At 45.0% G+C, this 13,668-nt stretch overlaps 1 protein-coding gene across 1 annotated transcript in view; it reads left to right on the forward strand.

Annotated features, from left to right (window-relative positions):
- Window positions 1-13,668, forward strand: part of LOC120795531 (neuronal PAS domain-containing protein 3) — a 244,038-nt gene that overhangs the window by 36,212 nt on the left and 194,158 nt on the right. Inside the window, exon 3 of the mRNA XM_040137522.1 lies at window positions 12,702-12,946. Within this exon, the coding sequence (XP_039993456.1) occupies window positions 12,702-12,946 (245 nt within the window). The remainder of the gene's footprint in view (window positions 1-12,701; window positions 12,947-13,668) is intronic.

Here is a 13,668-nt window from a genome sequence, read left to right on the forward strand (position 1 = left end):
AAATGACAAAATGTCTGGAAGCTAAAAATTACATTATAAATATTCAATGAATAAATGATGTCACAGTTTAAATGGAAGGGAAGTTAAAAGGGAAGTTAAATATATATTTGTTTGACTAAATTGGGCACGTACTCACTGTATCTTCCAGGCTTTAGAGCCACATACAGATGTGCTATAGGTATAATTCTTTCTATTTATATTTTCCAAACTCTAAACTATGTACCATTCAGTATCACCCTGTGTACGTGTGAGAGCTGATAGGTTCTTCTTAAACCTTTAGAAGTGTTTAAAATGATCTGGATACGTTTCAAAGATTAGCTCCCTGTAGTTGTCAGGAGGGGGGAAATTGTTGGGGGGGGGGTCTTACACCGGTTCACCCTAAATAAGTTACACGATATAAAAGACAGGACCTCCAGTGGATGGACTGATCCAACACAAGGGAAAAACAGGCCTATGTAAAAAAGGCACTTTTCAGTTTTACCACAGTCGTAATGTGCAGGACTTTTCAGACACCTAATAAATCTTCACTCTGACTCATCCAGATGTGAATATTTTTCATTTTCTTCCCCAGCTCTGTGAAAAACAGAAATATAAAGTTGCTAATTTCCCACAGCGCTTTGCGTGCGTGCGTGCGCGTGCGTGCGTTGGTGAGAGCGGTTAACAGGATTGCGGCTAACAGGATGGAGGAAGCTGTAATACCGCTAAGGCTATCAACACGGCTCTCCGCTCTGTGACTGATGTATGCGTTTGAAAGGTTTCGCTCTGCCGCTCACTCTGGCCCCGCCTCAGCCAGCGATGGAGCATTGTGATGTAACTGGCGGTGGTCTCTCTTGTGTGTATGTAGCTCAAACTCTTTCATCTATCACTGAAACATGAGCAAAAGCCACTCAAGTCGGTGGTCAAGTCAAAAATGATGTCTTCATAATCATGTCACATGGTTAAAATGCATTTTATGTGTTTTGTTTTGCGTCTTTATTTAAATACCAATGAATCCCATACAATGATACAAAGAAACACTCACAATTTGCTAAATCTTCTTGTTCCGTCTTCTTCAAAGTCAGATGAGAAGATAGACCTCAGTTGACCTCTGGGCCCCAGGGCCAGAGACAGGTCTAGGACATGGTTTTTGCTCAGCTTAGCACAAAGACGGAGGGCAGGGGGAAGCTGCCACCCTGTGCCAATAAAAGAGAAACAGGAAAAGATTTCATGAACTGTTTAGATATCGAATCACAATTCTGTTGTTTCAATCTCATGTTTATTTCTATAGAACTGTGTGTTGTTACCTGAAACATAGTGTGTGTGCGTGTGCGTGTGCGTGTGCGTGTGCGTGTGCGTGTGTGTTTTTAGCAGTGGTAAACCGCAGCCGTCCTGCTTGCTGTCATGCTCGGGTTGATGCTAAAGAAGCGTGGCAGGCAGAGATTGGTAAAACAGATATTTGGTGTGAACGCGTCCAAACACTGCAGGACATTTTCCAAAATATTTCGGGAGAGAGGGAGAGAGGGAGAGAGAGGGAGAGGGAGAGGGGGAGAGAGAGAGGGAGAGGGAGAGAGGTACAGAGAGGGAGAGGGAGAGAGGGAGAGGGAGAGAGAGGGAGAGGGAGAGAGAGGGAGAGAGAGAGAGAGAGAGAGAGAGAGGGAGAGGGAGGGAGAGAGGAGAGAGAGAGGGAGAGAGGTACAGAGAGGGGAGAGAGAGAGAGAGGGAGAGAGAGAGAGAGAGGAGAGAGAGAGAGAGAAGGAGAGAGAGAGAGGTACAGAGAGAGAGAGAGAGAGAGGTACAGAGAGAGAGAGAGAGAGAGAGAGAGAGAGAGAGAGAGAGAGAGAGGGAGAGAGGTACAGAGAGAGAGAGGGAGAGGGAGAGAGAGAGAGAGAGAGAGAGAAGGAGAGAGAGGGAGAGAGGGAGAGAGAGAGAGAGAAGGAGAGAGAGGGGGAGAGAGGGAGAGAGAATATTGTGTGCATCTCCAAAGCCTGATATCTCTTCTCCCTCTCTGCCTTAGAGCTCCATTGTTGACCAGAAACTATTAAAAACACATCAGTGAGCCGCACTGTTGCACCGGGCGACATGTTCCTTCATCGCCGTGAACACACACACACACACACACACACACACACACACACACACACACACACACACACACACACACTGTAGTTTAGCAAATGTGGATTCATCCGCTGCTGAAAATAGTCCCCAACAAATGCACGGTTTCCTTGAGTTGGCCTGATTGAAAACTAGTGCCCGGTATTTTACTCCTCCTTCTTTTCCTCTTCCTCTGTCTCTTTCTATTCACCCAGTCTCTCGTTTCCATCTCCTCCTTCTATTGTATCCCTCCCTCCCTCTCTCTCTCCTCTTCTTTCCTCCCAGTCTCTCAGGTTATTTCCGTCCCTCTCGCCTCTAAATCTGCCTCTCCTCCCCTCGTACTTCTCACGTCTCCCCCTCTCTCTCTCCTACACGGCTGCCGCTGCCGTCCGATCCCCTCTCTCAGTAGGACAGAGGGACTTAGCATCAGTTCTCTGCGGGAGTTCGTACTGATCCCTCCATCATTACAATCCTACTGGAGGATGATTAGCCTTGTAATGACGCTGGGTATGTGTGTGTGTTTAGCCGCGGGAGATGAAACCACGTTATCCCGGCAGAGGTGGATTACACGCAAACGCACACCCCTTCATATTTACCTGGCCGTCGTTGCTACCTGTCTCTCTCATTATCACAAGGTTTTTATTTTATTTTGTTTTGTGTTTTTTATGTTATAGCTTTATTTCTTGTCCTTGTCCGTAGAAAGAGCAGAGCTCCCGTGCACTGCCTCACTTGCTGCTGGTTTATTACACATCTCTTTAAAGGGTTTGTCCACCCAAATTCTAACCCGAAGATCACACTTTCTCTCCTCGCTTTAGTGGTATCCGTCCGCGAAGTGTCCTAGTTTTATTGTATCCAGATTTGGAGATATTTGTGTCCCAGGTTTCCGTTTCCACTCCACTGCAACTGAGGAGAAAGGAAATTAGTTGGTGGTGCTCACAGCACTGAAAGGTGTCATTTGAAAGATTTAAGATGAAACATCTCTTTCAAAGAACAAGTCCCTTAGCAAAGAGAAATGAAACAAAGATGTCTAGATTGTTGTCAGCGTTGACTTAAAATCTGAGTAATGTCGAGCACACTTAGTTTAATCCTGAACTGGCCACTCCCCACTGGTGACTCCGGCCTGATGACGTTTGAGGAGGGTGGTGAATCCTGGTTGATTCCCTCAACCACTGACAGGCCCGGCTGTTGGCCCATCAGTGAAACGACTGGATTTCTAGTCATCTGTTTTGCAGTTTGGCCTGTCCTGCCTCCAGTGAGCTTGTTTTCGTGTGTTTTACATCATGTGGCGACGCTGTTGTCTGCGCTGAGACTGAGCTGTGATAGAAATAAAACTGAAGTACGCTGCAAAACAGATCGGATGCTTTCTCATAGCTCTACATTCTTTTTTTTTTTTTTCTTTTTGCTTCCTGTTCGAAGTAGAATTTTTCAGAGTAAAGTTCCTTTTCTCAACATTTTTGCAGACTTAACCATCCTGGTTAAATAAACGCACGACGCTAGACGTGACTCAACAATGAAACGCAACCATGGGTCGTAATAAGCCGCTTTCACGAATGACCTATGTGGTGGTTTTTTATTGGACGAGAGTCTTAGGAAGGCAGTGTAAATGAGTAGCTTGACTCAACAGTGTTATGTACTGTGTCTTCAAACCGAGGCTCTTTTCCCTGTGTCTCCTCTTTTTCTCTACTTGACTATGCCTGAGTTCCAGAGTTCCACACACACACACACACACACACACACACACACACACACACACACAGACTGTTGCATTCCTATCGTTGCTAGCAACAAAACAAACTAAACACAAAATAGCTGGCTGTTCACACGCAAACAAACACACAAAATCTCATTCATTCTTAGTCTCTCTCTCTCTCTCTCTCTCTCTTTCTCTCTGTCTCTCTCTCTCTCTCTCTCTCTCTCTGTCTCTCTCTGTCTCTCTCTCTGTCTCTCTCTCTCTGTCTCTCTCTCTCTGTCTCTGTCTCTCTGTCTCTCTCTCTCTCTCTCTCTCTCTCTCTCAGCAGGTTTTAATCCTATAATTTGTTGGGTTTATTTCACCAGATGACCGGTTTATTGTGCCTTTATGATCAATACAAGACCAGACTTCAACAATCAACTCTTTGTCTGTCTTTGTCTCTCCGTCTCCTACACCTGCCTGCCTATAAGACCTGGCCCGACCTCTTTTTTTTTTTTTCTCTCCGTCTCGCTCTTTCTCCTCATTCACTCCTCTTTCTCTTTGTGTCTCTGTTTCAGATCAGAGACACTTCAGTGAATCGTCATTTGCTCCTCTTCCTCTTTTTCATTTCATCCCCGCTATGCCTCTCCCTTTCACTTCCTTATTTAAGCTTTCTGTCATCTTCCGACTCCTTTCCTCCACTTTTCTTCTCTCTTCTTCTCTCTCTCTCTCACTCTTGCTTCCTCTCCTATGTGTACTACTCTTTCTTTCTCTCCGTCTCTCTTTCTCTCTTTCTCCTCTCCCTCTCTCAGTAAGTATATTGGTTTTGGCACTCAGTCTCCTGGTCAGTGATCTCACACGCATACACACACACACACACACACGCGCGCGCGCGCACACGGAGTGAGCAGCAGTGTCATTGCCATGGCGATGTCAGCAGGCGGGGCTTAATCCAAAGTGACACTTGTTCTCTGCCTTCCTTTCCCATCGCCATGGAAGCAATTACCCTCCTCCTCAAGGGCCTTTTGTCTGAGTGTGTCCCTGTGCGTGTGTGTGTGTGTGTGTGTGTGTGTGCGTGTGCGTGTGTCTGTGTGTGTGTGTGTGTGTGTGTGTGTGTGTGTGTGTGTGTGTGTGTGTGTGTGTGCGCGCGTTCTTCCCGGTTCTCGTCCTCCCTGGAGTTGACGGGGTGGAACCTTGGCTGCAGGTCACCTGATTGGCTGAACTGAAGGACGGGGAGAGAGAGAGAGAGAGAGGAACAGGGAGGGCATCAGAAGGGAGGATAGAGGGAGAGTGAGATTAAAAAGATGAGGAAGAGGAGGAGGAGAGAGTTCTCAGCTTTCTTCTCTCTCTCTTCGTTTTTTGATCACTCATTCTTTCTTTTTCTCTTCGCCAACTTGTTCATCGGTGGAAAATTGTGTGAAATACTTCCATTGGAAATGAACTCAGTTAACATGGTGATGCAGATTTTTATTTTTATTTTTTTAAGATGCAACCACTTCTGTCGCTTCTGATCTAATCACCAGCAGAATAAAGGCCTCACACGTTCCGTCCTGCACGGTAGCGGTACGGACAATGCAAACGCTACAGCTGCGGCCCGCAACCGCACGCACACTGAGAGCAAAAAGTGGCCTGCGTACGCCGCACCGCACACACCGGTGGTCGTCGGCGTTCTCCTGGGACCGCACAGTGGATCGCAGCCCATTAGTTAGTTAGCCGTTGTACTCACCTGAATGAAGTGAGTATGAATGGCACTCCGGGAGCGTTGTGCTCCACACTGTCCTCCCCAGTCTGCTCCACAGGCCCAGTTTGTTTACTGTGCTGGTTTTCCGACCAGGTTGCGGTGGCGCCTGTTCACAGGCAGTGCTTCTTGAGCGAATGAACCGCCAGAGTCGCAGGGAGCTGGTCAGGGCGAGCGGCCCGCGCAGCGCAGGGCTGCGGCTCCAGAGGTCGGGGTCTCGCATCCGGACTCCCGTCTGTGGCGAGGTGTATGCAACAGAAGCACTTTGGTTAAGGTTTGAGAGAGATGGCGGTTGCCGTCATTGAGTCCCGTGCTTCGGGTCGCGGGGGATCTTTTTAACCGAGCACTGAGACTGCCCAAACATAACGAGGAAAAGGTTGAATAATGCTGTGAAATGCTGCAAAATGGCATAGTTTGGCAGGAAATTCATAAAATACGTCGAAGATTAACATTTTACTGATACGCTGAATATCAGCGTTTTTGTGACTCGCGCCAGATTCGTTAGCTTACAACGTTTCGTCATTAGGATGATAGAAAACATAATCTGGTCAACATTACATTTACTTCAAGACATTTTCACCGTTGCAAATAAGTTGTATTTGAATAAATTTATAGGAACAGGGTTGACTTGCTGGTTGAAGCGTTAGTTTTGGCCACGCCGAGGCATGATAATGCTAACCGCGCCGTGACTCCGTACCTTCACTGCATCGCCATGAGTTTTTGTACGGATCACAAACTGCAAGCCGGGACCAGGCTGGTCGCACCGGCGCCCAGGGAACTGCGGCATCAAGAGCGGTCCCTCTGGATTCGCCGCTGCTGGGATGGTCGGCAGTGACGGAATCGTCGCCGTTCAAAAGCCAGAGCGTGTAAGGTTGATGAAGACCATGTTGATGAAGTCAGTGCATCCCGGGTCAGTCACGAACATGATGGGTCTTTTCACATGGGTTCCCTTTTATACGGTGGTGATTATCTAGAATGCACTAGAATTATCTAGTCTCTGCCTGAAGCCCGTCTGCTGGCAAATCCAGGTTAAACTCGCCCGGAGCCGGAGTCCTTGCTTTGGTTAAGGAACTTGACAAAATACTTTCTCTCCTACTTCTAAAAGTAAGACCAAAAACGTGTGGCTCTCAGAATTTTTGGCTCGAGAGAACTGATTTCCAACTCCACACCTCCTAGATTTTAGTTTTTGCAGCAGATTTTCTAAATGAATCCCGGCTCTTATTTCCTATCTTTTGCTCTTCTTTTTGCTCTTTTTCGCTCCCCTTACCATGTTCTTCTTTTTTCATGTGTGCTCTCTTGCTCACACACACACACACACACACACACACACACACACACACTTTTTCTATCTGAACATCCATCTTAACCGGACTCCAATCTGTACAGTCTTTGTTTAACTCAAAACTCTGTGTGTGTTTATGTGTGTGGAAAGAGATTTCTATCAGTTGTCAAGGGCCTCAAATGTGGCAGATTGTAAAAGTCTGTGTGTGTGTGTGTGTGTGTGTGTGTGTGTGTGTGTGTGTGTGTGTGTGTGTGTGCGTGCGCGATGGCTATCGGCGGTCAGGACCTCAAACCTCCACAGATTTCCCCGTCGGCCGCCGTGCAGCATTCCTCTGCCTTCTATCTCCTGCCGTCATCTCTCCCTTCATATTGCTCGCCGTGTTTCTCTTTATCTCATCAGAAACATTCCTGCATGGTTTTTATTTTATTTTATTTTTTTAAATGTTCTTCCTCTCAGTTCGGCCTCTGTTGATGGATGAGCCGATCATGTAAACAGATACTCTCGTATCTGGAGAGAACAGAAAAATTAAGCAGAGAGTTTATTCCAAAATATAAATTGAACAAAAATTGAATTCTGTTCAAACAAAATGAGGCAGGCATGAAAGTAAATGTGCTCTCGTCTCTGTGGAATGTAACTACACAATAAAATCTAAATGGATTAGTGAGTATTTCAGTAGACACACAGTATATGTTGGTGCTTGAACAATATTTAGTGCGGGATTTTTTTGTCTTTACACTTTTTGTGAGTGATTCGGGCTTTTTCTTCTCTCCAGCTCCGAACGCTGCCACCTGCTGCGCCGACGAGTCGCGTATATACATGATCAGAGCTGTTATTCGGAGGCGCTTCAGAGGCTGCGGTCACGGAAAAAAGGAAATTCTTAGTCATAACTTTACAGCACATATAGCAGCTCCTGTGCATTTGATTTTTTTCCTGTTGATATTGAGGTTCGGTGTTTGTGATTGTCGACTTGCTGAGTGTCTTTTTTTGTTTTTTTTTGACCATAGGTATGTGTAAGACACTTTCTGAATATAAGAACGTCAAGATGAAAATATGTTTATAATTTGATTCCTGTAAAAAGTTTTTTTGACTCCCCAATTGTAACAGTTTCCTTTTTAAATTAAGTGAAGCTGCTCAAGGCCTCATTTTAATGGGACCGGTATTGAGGCCTCAATATGCGCCGAACAAACCAGTTTGTACAGCTTGTCATCGGAGCGCATCGTCTGTCCTTGAAGACGTTTGGTGTTGCATCTCGTTAAATCAAAAGTGACATAGTGGAGGCTGGAAAAAAAGAGAGCTTGCGAAAGTTCGAAGTGTGGGCTTGACTCAGAAAATTATAACGATTGAACGAACCGACCTGAACCAACAGAAAACATCGGAATCATTGTCCGTACTTTCCACAATCCTGTTTTAATCAGGAGAGGAAAAAAAAAGGTTCCATAATAGGTACAATAATAAGTGAAAAAGGGAGATACTGTTCTACCAGCCTGAAGAGCCATATCTTGTCTGATCTACGATGTGAAGCAGGGTCAGGCCTGATTAGTGTTACTTTTACACGGCATATCAGAAACACATCTGTGTGTGTGTGTGTGTGTGTGTGTGTGTGTGTGTGTCAGTCAGGTTTACAGCTGATTTGCAGGTATTTCCCCAGAGTGCCAACATATCTGGTTTTCAGGCTCAAACTCGTCTTATGAATCAGCGTGTGAGGAGCTCAGACAGTAAATCTGCCCGGCGACAGCCTGCCCTGTCACATGACTGATGGTCAGTTTGACCCCCAATTGACCTGGATGTTAAACCTCCACCTCCTTAACATGCCTACATGCCCTTAGAAGTCTCTCACACACACACGCACACACACACACACACACACACACACACACACACACACACACACACACACACACACACGCAAATCGCTTCCTTTCAGCTGACAAGCTCTCTAAAAAGCCATCGACCCACCTCGCTGAACTTTACGACATGAGACACACGCACACACGCATGCACACACACCTACACACACACACACTCACACACACACACACACACATGCACACACACACACATGCACACACACCTACCTTGCCTGTTGTGACAAGCTCTTTAAAACACCATCAAGTGCCCCGGCTACACTTTATGACATGGTTTCATTTCATGTTTTTAAGACCCAAACACACACACACACACACACACACACACACACACACACACACACACACACACACACACACACACACACACACACACACACACACACACCCTGATCACAGCAAGTGTTACATTTACCTACTCATCCAGTACATGATAAATATGTCTGTTTGAGTCAAGGTCAAACACACCTCCTTGTCCACTGACACACACACACACACATCCCCTCTCATACTCTCTCACACACACACACACACACACACACACACACACACACACACACAGCAGACAGACATGAAGACATATTTGTCGTCCGTCAACATAATGCTTTCCAAGTTTGCGGAACAAATAAATTCCAACTGCCTGGCTGCTCCTCGCTCTCCCAGCAGCCACCACTGCAGGCATCATGCGCACAGAGACAGATCTGTGTGAGCAGATACAGTGAACATAGTGCTTTTTTTTGAAATATCAAAAAAATCTCCTGCTGCGTTTTTCGCTATGTTGTGAAGATAAAAAAATCTGTAGGTCAAGATTTTAAAATAAATGTCCATCCTTCCTGTGTAAACATTTGCCCCTGACTAACGACCAGGGCTGAGTATCGAGACATATACTATTTTTGTATTCACCAAAATGTGCACGTGGCACTGAGTGTCAAAAGGACTGAACTGCACGACATTGAAGCTGGCGCCGAATGTGTGATCACTTTCGTCGTTGTGTTATAAAGGATAGGACAGATACTGACTTAAATCTCTGCATTCATGTACTATAGGGTTTAGGCGATGATTTAAAAACTCAGAATATGAGGCCCCATAAATGCACGGTACTGAGCCGCCAGCAGCACCGAGTAGTTACACAACAAGTCAAATGCACAGCATACAGTAGAGGCATCACACAAAAGATTTAGCAGCTCGGGTGCGGTAGCCGGGATGTGCCCGTCCGATAGCGAACATGTTAAAAATGTAGATTTTCTGGAGAATTTCCGGCGAGAGAAAGGACAGCGGTGCGCGTAGATGTTACCATTGGTCCCCGTTTTTTGAATCGCCGGTAACGGCAAACGCCCACTCAAGTACCTAAATCGACTTCCTCAACGTGCTGGGCAGTCGTCACGTCCCTGAAAACAGTCAGTTTTAATGCCGATGCTATAAGGCACAAGTAGGACATAAATAAATCCCCAGCCGGGCCAATCATGGATTTTAAAGACGTGGCGCCTCCGCTCTTTCCTATGAAATCAGCTGGTTTAAAGTTGGTTGGTTGAGTCCAGCATCACTGAAACATGACGTTGAGGAAGTTCGTCACACTCAAAGGGTAAAGGTACGATTTAATGGGGCGTTTAAACTGAATTTTAAGTTACTCACCAAACCACTGAACTACTATATAATCACTGGTTAAAGTCAATACATATGTTCAGTTGGGTAAATGTAATGTTACAGACATTCCCTTCACTTTAAAATGTTCTGCCTGTAACGAACCCCATAATAATTTGAGATATGTAAATATTTTTGATACATTACTTAATAAATTAAGTGATATATTTCTCTCATATATAATTTGTATTGTTCAGCTGCACTTGTCCATCTTGACAGTAAGAATAAAGTAGATTGTGCAATGATGAAGTTATGTGGTTGCCCTGTGAATATTAACGATTACATCGTGAGACGACAAGAAAACAAAACGCTAGATGGTCCCTGGCTGCAGGCGGAGGGTGGCAGGTGAAATATATATATGGGTTTAACCTTTCAAAAACTTTCTAAGAAAGTTAAGAACATATTTTGGCCAAAGAAATTCCTCTCCTCTCCTCTCCATTTACTGTTTGTTCTCCCTGATAAATAAATGACAAACGGTATGAAAATGATATTCTTCGCCAGATGACAGCCATTTTTCATCTCTAGCCCTAAACAACTCCTCCTCCTGCAAAGTGTTTGTCCGCTATCCCTCCATCTCATCCCTCTCCTTCTCTTTACATCCCCCTCTCCCCCTTTTATCCCTCCAACACTTTTTCTCTCTTATTTTTCTGCTCCGGCATAAATTAATCACCTGTCTTTATGCGTGTGTGTGTGTGTGCGTGTGTGTGTGCGTGTGTGTGTGTGTGTGTGTGCGCGCGAGTGAGTGTGTGTGTGTGTGGCCGGCAGGAAGCCCACAGAGGTTTTTAGCAGCTGATTTATTGCCGAGTTAATTCATAACGGCATCCGATGATGATGAGAGGCTGCGGGAAAGCATGGTCGTCACTGTTGTTGTTGAAGGGTGAAAGAGAGAGAGAGAGAATAAACAGAGCAACTCTTTGGTATAAAGTAATAGAGTGGAAAGTGATGGAGGGGATGGAGGGGGTAGGCAAGGAAAGCAGCACGGAATAAATGGGAGGAGGGACAGATTGTTGGGCAATTTATAATGTCGTTTTAATAAGAGATAATACAGTGAAGGAGCAAGGAAAGGGGATCAGGGAGGAAGGTGAAAAGTTCTTTGTTATTTTTATCTGAAGGAGTTAAATGTGAAATTTCACTCTAATCAATGAGAGTGTGGGGAAGGTAAATCACTAGAAGTTATCAGGAGATGTCATCTTCAAAATGTACAAATGTTCATATCTACAAATTGTCATCTCCTAGTGCCAGAAAAGGTCTTATTAATCTTTTCTTAACCTTGGAGTTGGTCGCAGGAAAATAGCTGAAATCAGAAATAGTCAAGTCAATCTTATTTATATAGCCTAATATCACAAATCACAAACTTACCTCGAGGTTCTTTGCAGTCTGTACAGCATACGACACTCTCTCACAGTAGAGCCTCGATCCAGATAGATAAGGACCCCCCCCCTTTAAAGGTTAAAAAAACAGAAGAGCGACAGAGGAGGGATGCCTCTTCCAGGACGAACAGATGTGCAGTATATGCCGTGTGTATACAGAAACAGATTTTATAATAAGTAATTATTAAATGACAGAGGTCCATTTGGTAGGCGTTCAGGAGAGTTCATTGGTACCACAAGTTTGCCCAGCTGTCGCAGAACGGCACAAATGTTCATTTTTCTGAGCACTTTGAGGCCTCATCGTCCCTGTTGGCTTAAAGTTGGAGTTTGACACCTCATTCTTCACCCTAGAAACAGCGTTTGTAAAAATACAGAAATAAATAAATACAAACTTGGGCTTGAACTCTTTTGCGTAACCCTTGAACTTCATGAACCTTCACTTTCACCATAACGCACAGTGACACAACCTGGCATTCGGCACAGTGGTACTTGTGGCAGAGGAACCAGGCCTTCATGTCAAGCATAGTAATCTAGCAAGTTCTGCAAAAACTTTAACAGGGTTATGGAGCGATCTGTGTGGATCCGCCGGCTCGAACATCGAACAACCAAACCAGCTGTCGTGCTAACAAATGCTAGGGAGGCATTCGTGAGTAGTGGTGGAGGAGTTTTCATTTGCTGCGTTTGATTTGACCCTTCTTTTTGAAATGTGTCTCCCGTGATTTCCCAGACTTTACAGTACTAAGTTGCTGGAGTACCCCTTTAAGCATATGTTTAACATCTGTTTAACATCTTGTTTTTTCCAGTCTTATTTTGTCATGGTCTCATTTGAGTTCTAATTTATTTAGTTTTTCAAAAGTACACTCATACATTTCTACATGGTGTTGTGTGGATATTTATGTTGATGGTGCATTGCTGTTCATCTTCGATGTGTCTTTAGGTTTTTCTGCTCCACTGCCACGTGAAGTTTTGTCTTCTGCAGTAAGAGTGTGGATCACAATCTCCACATCGTGTCTTCGTAATCTGGTTTCTTACGCGCTGTTGTCCTCTCCCCTCCTCCTCCCAGGCTGCAGGCTCTGAGGAAGGAGAAGTCACGTGATGCAGCGCGATCGCGGCGGGGAAAGGAGAACTTTGAGTTTTACGAACTGGCCAAGATGCTGCCGCTGCCGGGCGCCATCACCAGCCAGCTGGACAAGGCCTCCATCATCCGGCTCACCATCAGCTACCTGAAGATGAGGGACTTCGCCAACCAGGGAGACCCGCCGTGGAATCTGCGCATCGAGGGACCGCCGCCTAACACCTCCGTCAAAGGTAGGATGGACACAGATGGGGCTAAAAGTGCGATGTGATTTTAAACCACTGTTTGTGGTTCTGGGTAGATCCAGGAAGGGATTCTTTAGGCTCGTGATGCAGTAAAACAATTTTTAGTGCTGCAAGAGCCCAGAGAGAGTCTTTATGGAACCAGGGAGCGATGCCTCACCGAAGAATAAATCCCTATGTAAGTTTTTCTACCCCTGAACAAGAGAGGTCCAAATTCGAGGTTTTCCTTCATAGTGAAGTCATAGCAAAACAAGTTCAAGTCCTACAGGAAAGAGCCCTTTACATTAGGTTGTGCATGGACTAGTAAAAGTACGCCTTGCTCTTCTCTTGTTGCTTCTTGTTTTGTTTAGTTTTTTTGTTGATGTCACTCTTGGTTTGTTTTTTTACCTTATATCTTTTTCTTTCTTTCATTTAAGGTCAGGGGGTTTACATTAAGGAACTTTCTAAGCTACTAAATTAACTCGTTTTTGTACCAAGATAGGTAAACCGTCTACTGTGGATGCTTTCCTTGAATGTTGCAGCACAAACTGCGTTGTGGGCTGTAGCAGCTTAGCTAGGCTTGAATCTCAGATGAATTAAAACAAATTGAGCAAATTTTACTGCTGAAGTGTAGCTTTCGTTTATGATTTCAAAGCTCGTCATGAATTCCAGTTGTTTCTTTGATTTTCCTCCAGTTCTTTCTCTTGTCTCGTGCGTTCATGGGGATATACAGC

This window comes from Xiphias gladius, chromosome 10, assembly GCF_016859285.1.
Source record: "Xiphias gladius isolate SHS-SW01 ecotype Sanya breed wild chromosome 10, ASM1685928v1, whole genome shotgun sequence".
Taxonomy (NCBI): Eukaryota; Metazoa; Chordata; class Actinopteri; order Istiophoriformes; family Xiphiidae; genus Xiphias; species Xiphias gladius.